Genomic DNA, 20519 nt, shown 5'->3' with positions numbered 1-20519 from the left:
ACGATGAGAGTGTAGACTGGTGTATCAGTCAGATTATTATGCATGCACCATATTACAGGTTAGGTATGTGTGATGGTTTGCATGTGTGGGAAAAAGTGCAGAGCTGCTACATTTGTGTGTCATTATAGACTATGCTGAAGATGTAGATTTGTGTGTTGGCATGTTGGGTATCTGGGTGAAGCAGACTGTATGTCAGGTGGGGCTCTGGTTTTTTTGTACCCCATAACTTGGCACATTGTCGATTAATGTGAAAGTAACCAGGCTTGTCCGTATGGATGAGGGTCTCAGCACAGTTTGAAGTAACAAAAGCACGGTAGACATCCGTGAGCTATGTATTCACGAATGTTTAAAGGCTTCAAAGAATTTGCTCTTGGAAGTCACAGCACACATGCATAGGGTGAAAGGGATTGGCCATCTGCAATCTGGAGCTCCTTATTGCCAAACCAGCATAGAAGGTTTGTGTCAGCAGCTGTGTAGAGGTATAGGAAACAGTTTGAAGCATCTGTCGCCTGGCTACCTGCAAAGGCAGTGTTAGCAAGTCACAGTATGGTTGGATGTGGCCCTGAATGGGATGCTTGGCCATTCATTCTTGCAGTGTGTGTCATTGATGCTGGAGAAAGGAGATGAAGGAAGGCATACTAGATGTACTAGATGTATTTTTGATACTTATTGTGTGTGCTGATTGGTTTCATTCCATGATTTGGTGTTCTGGGACTGACCTACAGGGACAAGTGTGTGAGTGATTTAAGTCACTTCTGTTCTCTCAACCAAACCGCTTAGGAATGAGAGAAAAACTGATAATCTTTCTAAATGAGGTTTTCTAAGTCGTAGACAAAATTTACAGAACATCTCTGTTTAAGAGTTAATATGAATATTGATATTACTACTTATAATAATTATAACAATTATATTGTTCTGTTTACAGTATTAAAACCGAAAGGCCATCTTTTTTTTGCCTTTCTTTTAATTAGACAACCAGTTTATCTATGTCAGCTTATCTATGTTCCTAAATGAATGTAATGAGTGTTATGACCCTTTTTAGGAATGAAGTACATTTCAACAATGCACTTTGGAGAGTACATACGTAAAATGTAATTGCACTCAGTCCGAATAACAACAAAAATTCTTTGCTAAGGTGAAAGAAAACCGTGCAAAAAGGCAAGCGCAGCTGGAGCGCCAGAAGCAGGAGCGTGCCTTAAAAAAGATGGCCCTCTCGGAAGCCCAGCAACTGGTGCAGGAAGAGAGCCGCAAGAAGGCGCTGAGGGCCAAGAAAGAGGAGGAGGATATCCAGAGGGAGGTGGTACGGCTACGCAAGGAGATGGCTGAGCGTCGGCGTACCATGGAAGAGGCACGCGCAATGTAAGTCTGGGGAGGAAGTGGGAAACTGTCCAGAGAGTAGCCATGGAGTGTAATATTTATCTGCACACTTCAGTCAGTCAATCATGATTTGTAAAGCGCAGCAAATCACCCGTGAGGGTCTAAAGGCTCTGGAGTTGATAGTTGTTTGCAGTGCTCTGTTCATTCGAACAGCCAGGTCTTGAGTCCTTTCCTGAATTCCTTGAGTGATTAGGTGGTCCTAAGGTGCAGGTGAAGGTTGCTCCAGGCTTTGGTGCCAGGTGAGAGAAGGAGTCTCTTCTGGTGTTGGCTTGGCGGATCGATGGGGTGTCTGAAAGGAAGAGAGAGGCCGATCACAGGTGTGTGGTTGGTTGGTGGAATGTCAGGCATTTGTTGATGCATGCTGGTCCTTCGTTGTGCATGGTTTTGGATCCGTGCGTCAACATCTTGAACTGGCATCTCTTCTGGATCGGCAGCCAGTGTAGCTTCTTGAGGTGTGAAGTTATGCGAGTCCTTCTGGGGAGGTTGAGGAAGAGTCTTGCTGCTGAGTTTTGTATTGTCTGTAATCTCTTCGGGAGTCGTGCCGTGATTCCTACGTACAGAGTGTTCCTGTAGTTCAGCCTGCTGGTGATGAGGGCCTGAGTGACGGTCATTCTGCTGTTGATTGGGAACCACCTGAAAAGCTTACGCATAGGGTGCAGAGGCATGAGGATGAGACTGGGTTTACCTGTTTCTGCATAGATAACGTGCTGTCCAAGATGATGCCTAGATGGTGAGCGTGGTTTGTCAGAGTGTGAGAAGGGCCAGATTCAGCGTCGTTCCATGGCAAAATGTTGTTCCCAGAGATGAGGACTTCTGTTTTGTCTGTGTTGAACTTGAGACAGTTGTTCATCCCTTTTACAACGTTCATCATACCTCTGAGCAAGTTGGCCCTGGTGGTGGAAGGGATCTTCTGACAGCAAGAAAATGAGCTGGGTGTTGTCGGCGTAGGAGATGATGTTGAGTCTGTGCGGTCTGACAGTGGTGGCTAGAGGGGTCATGTACGTGTTGAAGAGGGTAGGGTTGATAGCCGATTCTTGTGGGACGCCGCAGATGATCTTCTTGGGTTCCAAGTTGAATGGTGGGAGGCGGATTCTCTGGGTTCTTCTGGTGAGTTAGGAGGCGATCCATTTGAGGGCGTCTTCTTCTTGAATTTCGATTTGGTGGAGTCTGTTGATCAGGATGTGGTGGGAGACGGTGTTGAAGGCGTCTGACGGGTCCAAGAGGATGAGGGCTGCTGTTTCGTCATGGTCCAGGAGGGCCATGATGTCATCGGTGGCTGCGATCAGGACTACCTCAGTGCTGTATTTGGCTCAGAATCAGGATTGAAAGGGGTCCAGGAGGTTGTGGTGTTCCAGGTGTTTGGTGAATTGCTGGTTGATTGCTTTTTCGAGAACCTTTGCCGGGAAGGGAAGCAGGGAGATGGGCGGGTAGTTCTTCGGTTCTACTGGGTCAGCAGATGGTTTCTTCAGGAGTGGCCTCACTTCAGCGTGTTTCCACTCCTCAGGGAAGGAGGCCATGTTGATGGAGGCGTTCAAGACTTTTTTGAGCTCCTCGCCAACTGTATTGCTCCAGAGGTTGAAATGTGATGGGAACATGGGTCAGTGGGTGCTCCCGAGTGCACAGAGTTCATGATGAAGATTGTGGCTTGAGTTGTGAGAGGGTCCCAACGGGTAATCAGGTGTTCGAGGTTTGTGTTAGTGGGTGTGAGTAGGCTGATGCAGTTAGCATCATCTGGATGCCCTGACTAAATATGCAGAGGACCATTTTTTGAAAATTAATATTGCTAAAAGAAAAATTTTAGTCTTTCACAAGAAAGGTCTCAGAATAAAGAAAGGGTATAAGTGGTTGTTGGAGCAGGAAGAACTTGAATTGGTCAATTCGTATCTGTATTTGGGGAAGGTTTTTTAAAAAAGCAGGCGTGACTCAGAGCACATCAAACTGTGTGTTGGTAAGGCCGCCTCCCAGGCTGGAGCTCTAAATAGATTTTATAAGACCTGTGGGAGACGTCATTTTAATCACGTTCTGTCAGTATTTAAGGTCAAACTCCCCCCTACATTAACATATGCTGCAGAAGTATTGGATAGGAATTACTGGCTCGCTTTTGATAAGGCTGAAGGCCGTTTTTTCTGCCAAATTTGTTATTTAAATTCTCTGGCTGCCCCACATGTTCTTCGCTTGGAATTCCATTTAGTTTCTTCTTATACCTCATCCTTGGCAGCGGTCCTGAGGTGGTGGAACTCCCTCTTCTGGGGTATGAGGGCCCCTAAGGGCCGCCTTGAAGTTGGAAATCTTTGCTAAATTAAAATCAGCTTTTTTCAGATCATTTGCCCACGCAAACCACTCATTTGGGCTTAATTTAATCTGCGATTCACCTATGTCTAAGTCTGTACTGAAGTTATTCCTAAAGAAGTCAGTAAGCACGATTAGTACAGTAAGAGACACAGCTTTAAGTCAACCTAAAGCCCGCAATGAGGTGATCTGTGTGAGTGTGATGGGGATTAGACCCCAGCCCTATCTTTCATGGAATGCCCCACATGGAATTAGAAGGTTAATAATACTTTTAAGAACCAACCTGTTGCCCTTGAGAGAAGTAACAGGCATTTGGGAAAAAACTCCTAAAGAGGAGAGAATTTGTGAATTGTGCTGTTCCCAAATACAGGATCTTAATCATGTACTATTTGTGTGTCCAGAACTTCCAAGGCAAGGCGAATGTTTTTAAGACCCTCATTTATCAAATTTAATATTCATTCTATTCAGGAGGCCCGATCTTTTGTGTTGTCCCCACCAAATTAAATGGTTTGCCATAGAATATTTCAAATTTTCAAAACATTCCTGGACGTTTATTTGAATTTTTTTAAAGAGTTTAGTTGGTATGTGTAATGTTTGCTGGTGGGCCAATGTAGAATTTCGTATTAGAGTATGTTTTTTTACTGTACTGGTGTATTTTTGTGGACCTCCGTAGGAGTTCCGTAACAAATAAAACTAATTGAATTGAATTGAATTGGCAGGGGTTTGGGGTTTGAAGTTTTCGTAGATCGCAGAGATCCTGTCATGGAAGAAGTCCGCCAGGGTGTCCCATAATTCTTGGGAGGGAGTGATTTTGTTCCTGGTTGCAGTGAGGTAGGATTAGTTGGCAAAAGCCTGTTAATTATACATATGAATGTACATGTATAAGTGACAAATCTAGTTGTTAAGAAATGGAACACTGCACAAGACTGAGGCTGGTTGTTTGGCTCAACACAGTCGTTGCTTTGTAATTACATAAAAAATTGTTCTTTCTTACCCACACTGGTGTCGACCGCAGCTTTATTGGAATAGAGATACTATTTGCAACAACTTTGTAATACCCTCACCACATGTGCCCAGGACAGTGCATACATTTGGCCATGCCACGTTTAGTGAAAATGCATTTAAAATTAAAGGGGGCAGTGAAAAAGTATAATTTACCATTCTAGCTCCTGTAGAAAATGTTGCAGAGTGATACTGCAAAAAACGCTGAATAGATATATACCAAACTTGCAATGAAAGTTGAATTTTACTCAGAAAGTGTTCTTTTTTGATTTGGTGTAAACCACTGAGTAGTTTTTTTTTAGATATTCTGGTCTAAATAAGGGGCCAGGCGGGTCTGGTAGCTTAGTGGGCTAATGCGCCCGTGCCTGTGTTCGTCCTCATGGTCACAGGTTCAAATCCTGGCGAGTCCACTCAACCTTTTATCCTTCTGAGGTCGTGTGACGCTGCAACATGGCCCTGCCCCGCCTAGATTACGCGGCTGTAAATGCAAAATAAAATGCCAAAAAATTAGTTGAATTGTCATTTTATTTTTATTTTGCCTGCTGCCTTTCAGCAGTGGGGCGAAGCTCCTCCGCCTTAGCGAAGGTGCCGCCCCTGCCTGCAAATACATTTGCCACTCAGATTTTGGCAGATGTTTAGCAAGCGTGCCTTATGTTGGCTAGTTCAAGTTTGAGCCGACCTGTCCGGGGAGCAGAGATAAATGGGAGTTTAATTTACTATTAACTTTGGCGCGGTTCAGTTAAACAGCATGAAATTCATTAGTTTACAGCCTGGCTTTGCACCAGGCATAATATGCAATCAGCCCCCACTGCACACTGCCAAAGGCTGTACACAGTACAGAATGAGTACATAGCAGGCGGTGCGTAGTGCAGATTGGGTGGTCATGGCAGGTTGGGCTCTGGGCCTAGCTCTGCAGCTAACTACCCCAGCACACAGTCAAAGGCTGCTGAACCCTCTGTGCACAGCCAAAGGTCAAAGCCCTTGCAACAGGGGTTGAATGTTAAGCAAACTACAAAAATACTGAAATTCACTGAAAAAATGTTAAAAAGTGAGGCAGGGTTTTTGCTCAAACTCGTCAAACCCCTGACATTTGCTAACAGAGAACAACATGGTACCATAGCATGGCAGGTAGCACGAGTTATTGTGTGCATTGCTAGCCCTAATGAACGAATTTTAATGTTTTGATTATTTTACATGTCCTCAAGAAACTGTACTCTAGTGAGGATATCTGAGGGGACTCCTCTGCATATACCAAATCGTGCTTTAGTAAAGATATCTGGTGGGACCTCAGTATATACCAAATTGTTCTCTAGGGGGATATCTAGTGAACCTCCTCTGCATATACCAAATTGTACTCTATTGCAGATATCTGGTGGGTATCCTCTGCATATACCAAATTGTACTCTTGGGGATATCTGGTGGGACTCCTCTGCATATACCAAATTGTACTCTAGTGGGGATATCTAGTGAACCTCCTCTGCATATACCAAATTATACTCTATTGCAGATATCTGGTGGGTATCCGCTGCATATACCAAATTGTACTCTTGGGGATATCTGGTGGGACTCCTCTGCATGTACCAAATTGTACTTTAGTGGGTATATCTGGTGGGACTCCTCTGCATATACCAAATTGTCCTTTAGTGGGGATATCTGGTGGGACTCCTCTGCATATACCAAATTGTACTCTAGTGGGGATATCTGGTGGGACTCCTCTGCGTATACTAAATTATACTCTAGTGGGGATATCTGGTGGGACCTCTGCATAAACCAAATTGTACTCTTGGGGATATCTGGTGGGACTCCTCTGCATATACCAAATTGTACTTTAGTGGGTATATCTGGTGGGACTCCTCTGCATATACCACATTGTCCTTTAGTGGGGATATCTGGTGGGACTCCTCTGCATATACCAAATTGTACTCTAGTGGAGATATTTGGTGGGACTCCTCTGCGTATACTAAATTATACTCTAGTGGGGATATCTGGTGGGACCTCTGCATAAACCAAATTGTACTCTAGTGGGGATATCTGGTGGGACCTCTGCCTATACCAAATTGTACTCTAGTGGGGATATCTGGTGGGACTCCTCTGCATATACCAAATGGTTCTCTAGTGGGGATATCTGGTGGGACTCCTCTGCGTATACTAAATTATACTCTAGTGGGGATATCTGGTGGGACTCCTCTGCATATACCAAATTGTACTCTAGTGGGGATATCTGGTGAGACTCCTCTGCATTTCCCAAATTATACTTTAGTGGGGACATCTGGTGGGACTCCTCTGTATATACCAAATTATACTCTAGTTTTTGATATCTAGTGGGACCTCTGCACATACCAAATTGTACTCTAGTGGGGATATCTTGTGGGACTCCTCTGCATTTACCAAATTGTTCTTTAGTGAGGATATCTGGCGGGACTCCTCTGCCTATACCAAATTGTACTCTAGTGAAGATATCTGGTGGGACTCCTCTGTATATACCAAATTGTACTCTAGTGGGGATATCTGGTGGGACTCCTATGCATATACTAAATTATACTTTAGTGGGGATATCTGGTGGGACTCCTCTGCATATACCAAATTGTACTCTGGTAGGGATATCTAGTGGGACATCTGTATATATACCAAATTATTCTTTAGTGAGGATATCTCATGGGACTCCTCTGCATATACCAAATGGTTCTCTAGTGGGGCTATCTGGTGGGACTCCTCTGCATATACCAAACTGTACTCTGGTGGGGATATCTGGTAGGACTCCTCTGCACATACCAAATTGTACTCCAGTAAAGATATTTGGTGGGACTCCTCTGCCTATACCAAATTGTACTTTATGAAGATATCTGGTGGGACCCCTCTGCATGTACCAAATGGTTCTCTAGTGAGGCTATCTGGTGGGACTCCTCTGCATATACCAAATTGTACTTTAGTGGGTATATCTGGTGCAACTCCTCTGCATATACCAAATTGTCCTTTAGTGGGGATATCTGGTGGGACTCCTCTGCATATACCAAATTGTACTTTAGCGGGTATATCTGGTGGGACTCCTCTGCATATACCAAATTGTCCTTTAGTGGGGATATCTGGTGGGACTCCTCTGCATATACCAAATTGTACTCTAGTGGGGATATCTGGTGGGACTCCTCTGCGTATACTAAATTATACTCTAGTGGGGATATCTGGTGGAACCTCTGCATAAACCAAATTGTACTCTAGTGGGGATATCTGGTGGGACCTCTGCCTATACCAAATTGTACTCTAGTGGGGATATCTGGTGGGACTCCTCTGCATATACCAAATGGTTCTCTAGTGGGGCTATCTGGTGGGACTCCTCTGCATATACCAAATTGTACTCTAGTGGGGATATCTGGTGAGACTCCTCTGCATTTCCCAAATTGTACTTTAGTGGGGACATCTGGTGGGACTCCTCTGTATATACCAAATTATACTCTAGTTTTTGATATCTAGTGGGACCTCTGCACATACCAAATTGTACTCTAGTGGGTATATCTTGTGGGACTCCTCTGCATTTACCAAATTTTTCCTTAGTGGGGATATCTGGTGGGACTCCTATGCATATACTAAATTATACTTTAGTGGGGATATCTGGTGGGACTCCTCTGCATATACCAAATTGTACTCTGGTGGGGATATCTAGTGGGACATCTGTATATATACCAAATTATTCTTTAGTGAGGATATCTCGTGGGACTCCTCTGCATATACCAAATGGTTCTCTAGTGGGGCTATCTGGTGGGACTCCTCTGCATATACCAAACTGTACTCTGGTGGGGATATCTGGAAGGACTCCTCTGCACATACCAAATTGTACTCCAGTAAAGATATTTGGTGGGACTCCTCTGCCTATACCAAATTGTACTCTATGAAGATACCTGGTGGGACCCCTCTGCATGTACCAAATGGTTCTCTAGTGAGGCTATCTGGTGGGACTCCTCTGCATATACCAAATTGTACTTTAGTGGGTATATCTGGTGCAACTCCTCTGCATATACCAAATTGTCCTTTAGTGGGGATATTTGGTGGGACTCCTCTGCATATACCAAATTGTACTTTAGCGGGTATATCTGGTGGGACTCCTCTGCATATACCAAATTGTCCTTTAGTGGGGATATCTGGTGGGACTCCTCTGCATATACCAAATTGTACTCTAGTGAAGATATCTGGTGGGACTCCTCTGTATATACCAAATTGTACTCTAGTGGGGATATCTGGTGGGACTCCTATGCATATACTAAATTATACTTTAGTGGGGATATCTGGTGGGACTCCTCTGCATATACCAAATTGTACTCTAGTGAAGATATCTGGTGGGACTCCTCTGCATAAACCAAATTGTACTCTAGTGGGGATATCTGGTGGGACCTCTGCCTATACCAAATTGTACTCTAGTGGGGATATCTGGTGGGACTCCTCTGCATATACCAAATGGTTCTCTAGTGGGGCTATCTGGTGGGACTCCTCTGCATATACCAAATTGTACTCTAGTGGGGATATCTGGTGAGACTCCTCTGCATTTCCCAAATTGTACTTTAGTGGGGACATCTGGTGGGACTCCTCTGTATATACCAAATTATACTCTAGTTTTTTATATCTAGTGGGACCTCTGCACATACCAAATTGTACTCTAGTGGGTATATCTTGTGGGACTCCTCTGCATTTACCAAATTTTTCTTTAGTGAGGATATCTGGCGGTACTCCTCTGCCTATACCAAATTGTACTCTAGTGAAGATATCTGGTGGGACTCCTCTGTATATACCAAATTGTACTCTAGTGGGGATATCTGGTGAGACTCCTCTGCATTTACCAAATTGTTCTTTAGTGAGGATATCTGGTGGGACTCCTCTGCCTATACCAAATTGTACTCTAGTGAAGATATCTGGTGGGACTCCTCTGTATATACCAAATTGTACTCTAGTGGGGATATCTGGTGGGACTCCTATGCATATACTAAATTATACTTTAGTGGGGATATCTGGTGCGACTCCTCTGCATATACCAAATTGTACTCTGGTGGGGATATCTAGTGGGACATCTGTATATATACCAAATTATTCTTTAGTGAGGATATCTCGTGGGACTCCTCTGCATATACCAAATGGTTCTCTAGTGGGGCTATCTGGTGGGACTCCTCTGCATATACCAAACTGTACTCTGGTGGGGATATCTGGTAGGACTCCTCTGCACATACCAAATTGTACTCCAGTGAAGATATCTGGTGGGACTCCTCTGCCTATACCAAATTGTACTCTAGTGAAGATATCTGGTGGGACCCCTCTGCATGTACCAAATGGTTCTCTAGTGGGGCTATCTGGTGGGACTCCTCTGCATATACCACATTTTACTCTAGTGGGGATATCTGGTGGCACTCCTCTGCATTCCCTAAATTGTTCTTTAGTGGGGATATCTGGCGGGACTTCTCTGCATATACCAAATTGTGCTCTATTGGGGATATCTAGTGGGACCTTCGCATATACCAAATTGTACTCTAGTGGGGATATCATCTGGTGGGACTCCTCTGCATATACCAAATTGTACCCTAGTGAAGATATCTAGTGGGACCTCTGCATATACCAAATTGTCCTCTAGTGGGGTTATCTGGTGGGATTCCTCTGCACATACCAAATTGTACTTTAGTGAGGATATCTGGTGGGACTCCTCTGCCTATACCAAATTGTACTCTAGTGAAGATATCTGGTGGGACTCTTCTGCATATACCAAATTATTATTTAGTGAGGATATCTGGTGGGACTCCTCTGCCTATACCAAATTGTACTCTAGTGAAGCTATCTGGTGGGACCCCTCTGCATATACCAAATGGTTCTCTAGTGGGGCTATCTGGTGGGACTCCTCTGCATATACCAAATTGTACTCTATTGGGGATATATAGTGAGACCTTTGCATATACCAAAGTGTACTCTAGTGGGGATATCATCTGGTGAGACTCCTCTGCATTTACCAAATTGTACTCTAGTGGGGTAATCTGGTGGGACTCCTCTGCACATACCAAATTGTACTCTAGTGAAGATATCTGGTGGGACTCCTCTGCCTATACCAAACTGTACTCTAGTGGAGATATCTTGTGGGACTCCTCTGCATTTACCAAATTGTTCTTTAGTGAGGATATCTGGCGGGACTCCTCTGCATATACCAAATGGTTCTCTATTGGGGCTATCTGGTGGGACTCCTCTGCACATACCAAATTGTACTCTAGTGAAGATATCTGGTGGGACTCCTCTGCCTATACCAAACTGTACTCTAGTGGGGATATCTTGTGGGACTCCTCTGCATTTACCAAATTGTTCTTTAGTGAGGATATCTGGCGGACTCCTCTGCCTATACCAAATTGTACTCTAGTGAAGATATCTGGTGGTACTCCTCTGTATAAACCAAATTGTACTCTAGTGGGGATATCTGGCTGGACTTCTCTGCATATACCAAATTATACTCTAGTGGAGATATCTGGTGGGACTCCTCTGCATATACCAAATTGTACTTTAGTGAGGATATCTGGTGGGACTCCTCTGCCTATACCAAATTGTACTCTAGTGAAGATATCTGGTGGGACTCCTCTGCATATACCAAATTATTCTTTAGTGAGGATATCTGGTGGGGCTCCTCTGCCTATACCAAATTGTACTCTAGTGAAGCTATCTGGTGGGACCCCTCTGCATATACCAAATGGTTCTCTAGTGGGGGCTATCTGGTGGGACTCCTCTGCATATACCAAATTGTACTCTATTGGGGATATATAGTGGGACCTCTGCATATACCAAATTGTACTCTAGTGGGGATATCATCTGGTGGGACTCCTCTGCATTTACAAAATTGTACTCTAGTGAAGATATCTGGTGGGACCTCTGCATATACCAAATTGTACTCTAGTGGGGTTATCTGGTGGGACTCCTCTGCATATACCAAATTGTACTCTAGTTGGGATATCTGGTAGGACTCCTCTGCATATACCAAATTTTACTCTAGCGGGGATATCTGCTGGGACTCCTCTGCATTCCCTAAATTGTACTTTAGTGGGGATATCTGGTGGGACTCCTCTGTATATACCAAATTATACTCTAATGGGGATATCTGGTGGGACTTCTCTGCATATACCAAATTGTGCTCTATTGGGGATATCTAGTGGGACCTCTACATATACCAAATTGTACTCTAGTGGGAATATCATCTGGTGGGACTCCTCTGCATATACCAAATTGTACCCTAGTGAAGATATCTGGTGGGACCTCTGCATATACCAAATTGTACTCTAATGGGGTTATCTGGTGGACCTCCTCTGCATATACAAAATTGTACTCTGATGGAGATATCCAGTGGGACTCCTTTGCAAATACCAAATTGTACTCTAGTGAAGGTATCTGGTGGGACTCCTCTGCATATACCAAATTGTACTCTAGTGGGGATATCTGGTGGGACTCCTCTGCATATCCTATATTGTACTCTAGTGGGGACATCTAGTGGGACTCCTCTGCATATACCAAATTATACTCTAGTGGGGATATCTGGTAGGACTCCGCTGCATATACCACATTGTACTCTGGTGGGGATATCTAGTGGGACATCTGTATATATACCAAATTATTCTTTAGTGAGGATATCTGGTGGGACTCCTCTGCATATACAAAACTGTACTCTGGTGGGGATATCTGGTGGGACTCCTCTGCCTATACCAAATTGTACTCTAGTGAAGATATCTGGTGGGACTCCTCTGCCTATACCAAACTGTACTCTAGTGGAGATATCTTGTGGGACTCCTCTGCATTTACCAAATTGTTCTTTAGTGAGGATATCTGGCGGGACTCCTCTGCATATACCAAATGGTTCTCTATTGGGGCTATCTGGTGGGACTCCTCTGCACATACCAAATTGTACTCTAGTGAAGATATCTGGTGGGACTCCTCTGCCTATACCAAACTGTACTCTAGTGGGGATATCTTGTGGGACTCCTCTGCATTTACCAAATTGTTCTTTAGTGAGGATATCTGGCGGACTCCTCTGCCTATACCAAATTGTACTCTAGTGAAGATATCTGGTGGTACTCCTCTGTATAAACCAAATTGTACTCTAGTGGGGATATCTGGCTGGACTTCTCTGCATATACCAAATTATACTCTAGTGGAGATATCTGGTGGGACTCCTCTGCATATACCAAATTGTACTTTAGTGAGGATATCTGGTGGGACTCCTCTGCCTATACCAAATTGTACTCTAGTGAAGATATCTGGTGGGACTCCTCTGCATATACCAAATTATTCTTTAGTGAGGATATCTGGTGGGGCTCCTCTGCCTATACCAAATTGTACTCTAGTGAAGCTATCTGGTGGGACCCCTCTGCATATACCAAATGGTTCTCTAGTGGGGGCTATCTGGTGGGACTCCTCTGCATATACCAAATTGTACTCTATTGGGGATATATAGTGGGACCTCTGCATATACCAAATTGTACTCTAGTGGGGATATCATCTGGTGGGACTCCTCTGCATTTACAAAATTGTACTCTAGTGAAGATATCTGGTGGGACCTCTGCATATACCAAATTGTACTCTAGTGGGGTTATCTGGTGGGACTCCTCTGCATATACCAAATTGTACTCTAGTTGGGATATCTGGTAGGACTCCTCTGCATATACCAAATTTTACTCTAGCGGGGATATCTGCTGGGACTCCTCTGCATTCCCTAAATTGTACTTTAGTGGGGATATCTGGTGGGACTCCTCTGTATATACCAAATTATACTCTAATGGGGATATCTGGTGGGACTTCTCTGCATATACCAAATTGTGCTCTATTGGGGATATCTAGTGGGACCTCTACATATACCAAATTGTACTCTAGTGGGAATATCATCTGGTGGGACTCCTCTGCATATACCAAATTGTACCCTAGTGAAGATATCTGGTGGGACCTCTGCATATACCAAATTGTACTCTAATGGGGTTATCTGGTGGACCTCCTCTGCATATACAAAATTGTACTCTGATGGAGATATCCAGTGGGACTCCTTTGCAAATACCAAATTGTACTCTAGTGAAGGTATCTGGTGGGACTCCTCTGCATATACCAAATTGTACTCTAGTGGGGATATCTGGTGGGACTCCTCTGCATATCCTATATTGTACTCTAGTGGGGACATCTAGTGGGACTCCTCTGCATATACCAAATTATACTCTAGTGGGGATATCTGGTAGGACTCCGCTGCATATACCACATTGTACTCTGGTGGGGATATCTAGTGGGACATCTGTATATATACCAAATTATTCTTTAGTGAGGATATCTGGTGGGACTCCTCTGCATATACAAAACTGTACTCTGGTGGGGATATCTGGTAGGAGTCCTCTGCACATACCAAATTGTACTCTAGTGAAGATATCTGGTGGGACTCCTCTGCCTATACCAAACTGTACTCCAGTGGGGATATCTTGTGGGACTCCTCTGCATTGACCAAATTGTTCTTTAGTGAGGATATCTGGCGGGACTCCTCTGCCTATACCAAATTGTACTCTAGTGAAGATATCTGGTGGGACTCCTCTGTATAAACCAAATTGTACTCTAGTGGGGATATCTGGTTGGACTCCTCTGCATATACCAAATTATACTCTAGTGGGGATATCTGGTGGGACTCCTCTGCATATACCAAATTGTACTTTAGTGAGGATATCTGGTGGGACTCCTCTGCCTATACCAAATTGTACTCTAGTGAAGCTATCTGGTGGGACCCATCTGCATATACCAAATGGTTCTCTAGTGGGGCTATCTGGAGGGACTCCTCTGCATATACCAAATTATACTCTAGTGGGGATATCTGGTAGGACTCCTCTGCATATACCAAATTGTACTCTAGTGGGGATATCATCTGGTGGGACTCCTCTGCATATCCTATATTGTACTCTAGTGGGGAAATCTGGTGGGACTCCTCTGCATATACCAAATTGTACTCTGGTGTGGATATCTAGTGGGACATCTGTATATATACCAAATTATTCTTTAGTGAGGATATCTGGTGGGACTCCTCTGCATATACCAAATGGTTCTCTATTGGCGCCATCTGGTGGGACTCCTCTGCATATACCAAATTGTACTCTAGTGAAGATATCTGGTGGGACTCCTCTGCATATACCAAATTGTACTCTAGTGGGGATATCTGGTGGGACCTCTGCATATACCAAATTGCACTCTAGTGCAAATATCTGGTGGTACTCCTCTGCATATACCAAAAGATGCAACTCTCAATCCAACCTGACGTGAAAAGTTCTTAATCATACCTCTGGATATCATCGCTTTCTGTCCCAGATGAAACATCTTAAATAAGGACATTATTATGATGCAAGAAATTCAGTCTCCTTGTTTCGCCCTCAACTCAATGTTGTGCTTACAGAGCGCGGCTAGCTTCATCCAGATTTGCTTTTGCCACAAGCTAGCTAGTAAACCTTCTTGGACACATGTACTACCAGTCTGTAGAGCTTGATGGTTGACCTTCTTTTCAGAGAACGGAGGCGGCAAGAGAAGGAAAACATGCAGAAAAGCACAGGTCCATCCGTGGTGGTGACATCTCAGCTGCAGCAGCAACAAGAGAATCTAGAAAGAGAGAACCACAGGAAGCGCCGACTGCAGGAGCTGCTCACTCGCCTACACCTGGACGACCAGAGGGTGAGAGGTTTGGAGCATTTGAAGAACACAGTACCATTTAAAAAACTTATTTTATAATTGGTAAGGTAGTGCCCCAAAGAAGAATTCCTGGAACCTCTGAAGCGGCCATACATTCCCATGAATGAGAGGGGGTTATACAATAAGAACTTACATAAATGCACACCCATGCATAGATTCAGTTGCAGCTAGCATTGTCCATCTCCGCACTTCATTGGGAATATTCTTCTAAAAAGACTCCATCTAACCATAACCCCTTCCATATCAACAAAAACTGCCCTGGTTCAATGTGTACACTTAAAGGTAAGGGGGCCTACAGAGTAGAGAGGGATTCACTGGAGGTGTGGGGATGGAGGCGAAACTAGTGCTCCTCACCAAGCTTCCGCAACACCTTTTGTGCTCTAGCTGATCTTTCACGCTGCCCTAAATGCGACTATTTACAGACAGAAGGGGCCGAAGCCTCCTTGAAATATTAGCTAAAAACCGTAAAGAGTTTGAGATTGAATATAGAAGAAATTTTGACAGATTGAGATAAAATTAGAGAATTTTACAGGGCTTGTCTTTGTAGTTGTATCATATTAGCATTGAAGAAAGGGTGAACAGCAGTTCGCTTGAACAGTGGAAAGTTAGAACAATGATTTGAGAGTCAGACAGCATTATACCAGTTCAACCCGAGCACATGCTGTAGCACTCTAGGAGTGGAGAAGACGCTCTAGGCAGGAGAAGCCGCCTTCTGACGCCAAACCAGGGCACGCTTTGGTTGGATCTTCACGGTGGGCGTCTCCTGGCCTATTCTTTTGATGCTGATACTTCAAGGCAGTTGCCTTGAGAAATCCCTGGGCCCATACAGGCTTGATTCACTGACATTTGAAACTTGTATATTTTTCCCACTTAAAACATTATTTCAACAATTTGGTATTCAGCTGAAAAAGGAGTTCCTCAGATTTAGTCCATAGTACTGCTTCTGGTTTTTACTGAGATTGCTTGTACCTTGCTTGGAAAGACTCACCCTTACTTACCCTTCCTCCGAATGCCGCCGCTGAATGTTGATCATGTCCCTGTGGCAGAGTCCTTGCTCCTTGAACTCCGTCAACTGTTCAGTAAATCAACTTCGGTGGGAGATTTAAATTCAGTAGAAGGAACATAAAGGGAATTATCAGCAGAGCATTGTATTGTACGATTCAAACAGTTTGGTAGAATTATCATGATATCCACATTAGATAGATGGACATTCAAGGAATCATTGAAAAGCCAGCAGTTGTCTGTAAATTGCAGCATCAATCAGGCTCTCGTAACCCAATCTTGGACGCTCTAGACCTAAAGCTAATGTTGATAGGTGTCCGGGGCCATGTGTTCCTTCTTAGTTCTTGAAATGTAAAAAACAAACAATTGGATCAAACACAATGAACCGAACAGTGGAGAAGTGTGGCTCAGTGGTTAGAGCGGCAGACCCTGATGCAGAGGTCTAGCCCAGGACCAGGGTTCAATTCCCGCCTCGGCGAGTCTTGGGCTCAATTTCCTTGGACCTGATGATTCTCGCCTCGGTGCCTACTCTAATCTTGGGTCCCACTCTGTGACTCTGGGCAATAGCTTGCTTAATCTCCACAACGGCCCCGAAAGCGCTTGGATGCCTGGCTTCACCTTGGGGGTGCCCAGGAGTGGACATCTCACAGGAAATCCAGGAAGGGTTCCACAGTGGTATGAATACAGCGCTACGAGACCTCTGGGTAGAAGGCGCTATATAAATACAAACACCTTTACATTACCTCATGAAATACATCTCAAGTGTGACAGATGGATAAAAAGGTTACAGAGTAGTAGTACTCGTTACATCCTTTACTTTATAAGAGATGATCACGCAATAGTTCTCACTGCCATGCTTCCACCAGCTAAGAAAGGCTGTCTCCCCCCTTGCAGTCCATCATATTGCTTCCTTGCTTTACTTTTGTTCTACTAGGATACATCTACCTTCGGATAAGTTCATTTCTGGATTCCAAAGGAGTGAGTTTAAGTGTGACTGTTTTATGAGGCTGATCCACACTCCTCTGTGCCCTGGGTTTCTCGAAGGAGTCTTTTTGCAACGTTCAGTCGCCTCTCTTGTCGTTTATGTTGCCAATCTCTGGACAAGTCAGACTAGATGTGCCTTTTGAAACAATTCCTTAATTTTAGGTGCAAAAAGTGTGGTTGATAAGAAGTCATGCAGTATTTTTCTTTTTTTATGCTTGCCTAGTGAGTCTTTGCGCAACAAATGTGCTTTTCAAGCTGTATTCATGGTTTCTTTCACTATACATAAAGGACAGGAGAAAAACTGCTGCCATCTTTGTTGTGTTTTGATTTGCATTTTTAGTTAAGTTGTTTGAGCCTAATATTTGCTAATTAGAGGTAGACTTACCTGAAATGTAAACCTGGAGTTGAAATCAGCAGCTAATGCTTGTTTTTTCTCCAATCTTCCTGTGCAGTGCCTGAAGCAACACTTCTCAACCTGGCACAAGCTGGTTCTGGAGCGCAGGATAAAGATGGGAAAAGCCAGGGCCCTGTCAGACTGGAAGTGTCAGCTTCGGGCATTTAGGGGTTGGAGAGACTACTCCTGGGCCAGGAAAGTGGAGCGCGAAACGCATCAAATGGAAACACATCTTCGAGAAGAAAACAGGTATGAGGGAAAAATAGGGGAGACCCTCATAAAATGTAGTATTTATATTTTTCTCTTACTTTTTTTAGAAACCACATTATGTATCTTTATTCCCTTGTCTTCTTGTTCATGCAAAGAAAAACCCTGTCAGAGCCCTACATATATTGGCTCACCTAACACACATATTTATTTATCACTCTCCATAACATCTCAGACTGTGGAGAGCTTCTTACCACAGCCAATCACTTCATAAGCCTATTTTTCTGAATCCAAATGCAGCTGAAATATGCTCTTCTCCTGGACTCATTTCATGCTGCTGAGGTATTTAAGCAGCTCATGTGCCCCTTTCTTCCCATATCCTCACACATAGAGATGTGTCTTCTATCTAAGATTTCTGGTTGATGATACTATTTGGTTCCTCATTTCTTCGTGATCTACAATCCATCTTCAGCAGTGGAATCCAGCTCTATCTTTTGCACCTCACCCATCACAATGGATCAACATTACCTAACAAACATCTACAAAACCACACCCAACCTTCCCTCCTCTCTGCCAAACCCTGATCAAATGTGATATTTTCACCAGAATTGCAGTCCCTCATCTTTAACACCTCAGCCTACACTTCTTCCTGTCCGCTCGGTTCTTAAGCCGGCGCTGCCCAACCGTCCCCAGACTCTGCTGTGAACACCGAGATCCAAATAATGTCCCATCCTAGAGACACTGCTTTGAAAAGAACTCCTTTAAAATAGGACTCCTACTTAAGCACTTTGTGATTTCACCAATAAAACAGGGTCTCCTGCAACTGAAGGCCCTTCTATCGCTAGTGTCACGTCAAAAAATGTAAGTCGGTGAATCTAAACAATTTGGGATAATTCACAAACGGAATTTTGCATTACATATGGTTGTACCACATTAGTGCTTTTTACATTCTCCAAAATGCAATGCACAAATCTACGTGTGGAGGTCACTACTGCTGCCTCTCCTGTCTTTTCTGTAAGGAGAGCTCACCACGGTGGTGAAGATCTGTGCACACAAGTATATGTTTTTATAGTATATGTGCGAGGGACAAGAGGAGTTACTGCAAAAGGGGTGGGGTGTAGGGAACATTAAGAGGGGTTAGGGAGGGACATGGTAACACAAAACACACCCACATAGAGTAACACCATTGCCCTTCACAAAATACACTTCTAATGTTACCACATGCAGCCAAATAGTGTCACAAAGGGGTCAATATACTCCAGCCAAGCCTTGGAGTCGCACCCCACACGTGGTAGTTGTATGTACGTATACACATATATATCACATATATATAATCATAGTGATAAAAATGAAGTATAATTATGGATTTAAATGATTCAATAAAGTTAAAAATAACAAACGTGTTAACATTTTTAAAAATATAAATGTATTAATTAAAATCACACTTTTTAACCAAGGTTATTGCAAATGAACATTAATGGGGTGGGTGACATAATTTTTACGTTTAAAAAAATGTAGCATAAGTTAAATTAGAATATTTACATTATTCTAATTTATTGTGAGGAGGTAATGTGTTCAAATCTTTTATTTTATTAGTCCTAGGTTTATATTAATTATTTTAAATTAATTTACATTTATATTTTGCATTGCTATATTATTATTATTCTGCTTCTTCGTCTTTGTCTCATATTAATAATAAATATATATTTTAAAAAATGTACTCCATCCTTTCCTATCAGAAGATATCTGCCCCGGACGCGATGTCCACAAACATCCAAAATGTTACTCCCTACCCCTAATCAACCCCTGGCTTTTTTTCTTACCCGTTACACTGGATCTTACCCTCCTCCCCCCATTGTCGGATTCAGATGTATTACACTTGACAATTGCATCACTCCCCTATACTTTTGCTACTTGCATTCAGCTTTGTTTTCATTCTCATTTGTGCATTTAATAAAAGAATTTCAAAACCGAAAGTTTCTAAAAGTAACTTTACAGCCATTAAATGGATTGACAGAGGTTCCACCCCTCATTGAGGGGGGAGGGATATGTAAATCTACTTTCAGGTGTAAATCTTCACAGGAAAAAAAGTAGTGAGTTACATGTAGGTGTAGGAGTTTATCAGTGAAGAAGTGTGGCTCACTGGTTAGAGGCGGCAGACCCGAGAGCAGAGGACGGCCCGGGACCAGGGTTCGATTCCCGGCGCGGCAGGTTTCTGGACCAGGGTCAGCGGACTCGATAATTCTCTCGCCTCGGTGCCCACTCTGATCAGTGATCACACTCGGCAACTCTGGGCATTAGCTTGCCTCATCTTCACTAACGGCCCCACCAGACCGCCGGGGATGCCTGGTCTCACCCTGGAGATACCCATTAAGGGACCATCTCTCAGGGAAGCCAAGAAGGGTTTCGCAGCGGTCGAAGCGCCTTGGGACCCTCCGGGTAAGTAGTGCGCTATATAAATGCGCTATTCAACTGGAGTCAATTCAACCTTGTGACTGGTCAGATCATCATATTGTCTCCTTCCTTATCAATGAAAAAATTAAATTTAACCCATTGCAACCCT

At 43.6% G+C, this 20519-nt stretch overlaps 1 protein-coding gene across 1 annotated transcript in view; it reads left to right on the top strand.

Moving 5' to 3' along the window:
• The window catches only part of CCDC191 (coiled-coil domain containing 191), a 170825-nt gene that overhangs the window by 59711 nt on the left and 90595 nt on the right, over positions 1–20519 (top strand). Inside the window, exons 6-8 of the mRNA XM_086935594.1 lie at positions 1136–1359; positions 15189–15351; positions 17808–17998. Of these exons, the coding sequence (XP_086791720.1) occupies positions 1136–1359; positions 15189–15351; positions 17808–17998 (578 nt within the window). The remainder of the gene's footprint in view (positions 1–1135; positions 1360–15188; positions 15352–17807; positions 17999–20519) is intronic.

This window comes from Lissotriton vulgaris, chromosome 8 (assembly GCF_964263255.1).
Source record: "Lissotriton vulgaris chromosome 8, aLisVul1.2, whole genome shotgun sequence".
Taxonomy (NCBI): domain Eukaryota; kingdom Metazoa; phylum Chordata; class Amphibia; order Caudata; family Salamandridae; genus Lissotriton; species Lissotriton vulgaris.
This window is presented reverse-complemented; position numbering and strand designations above follow the sequence as displayed.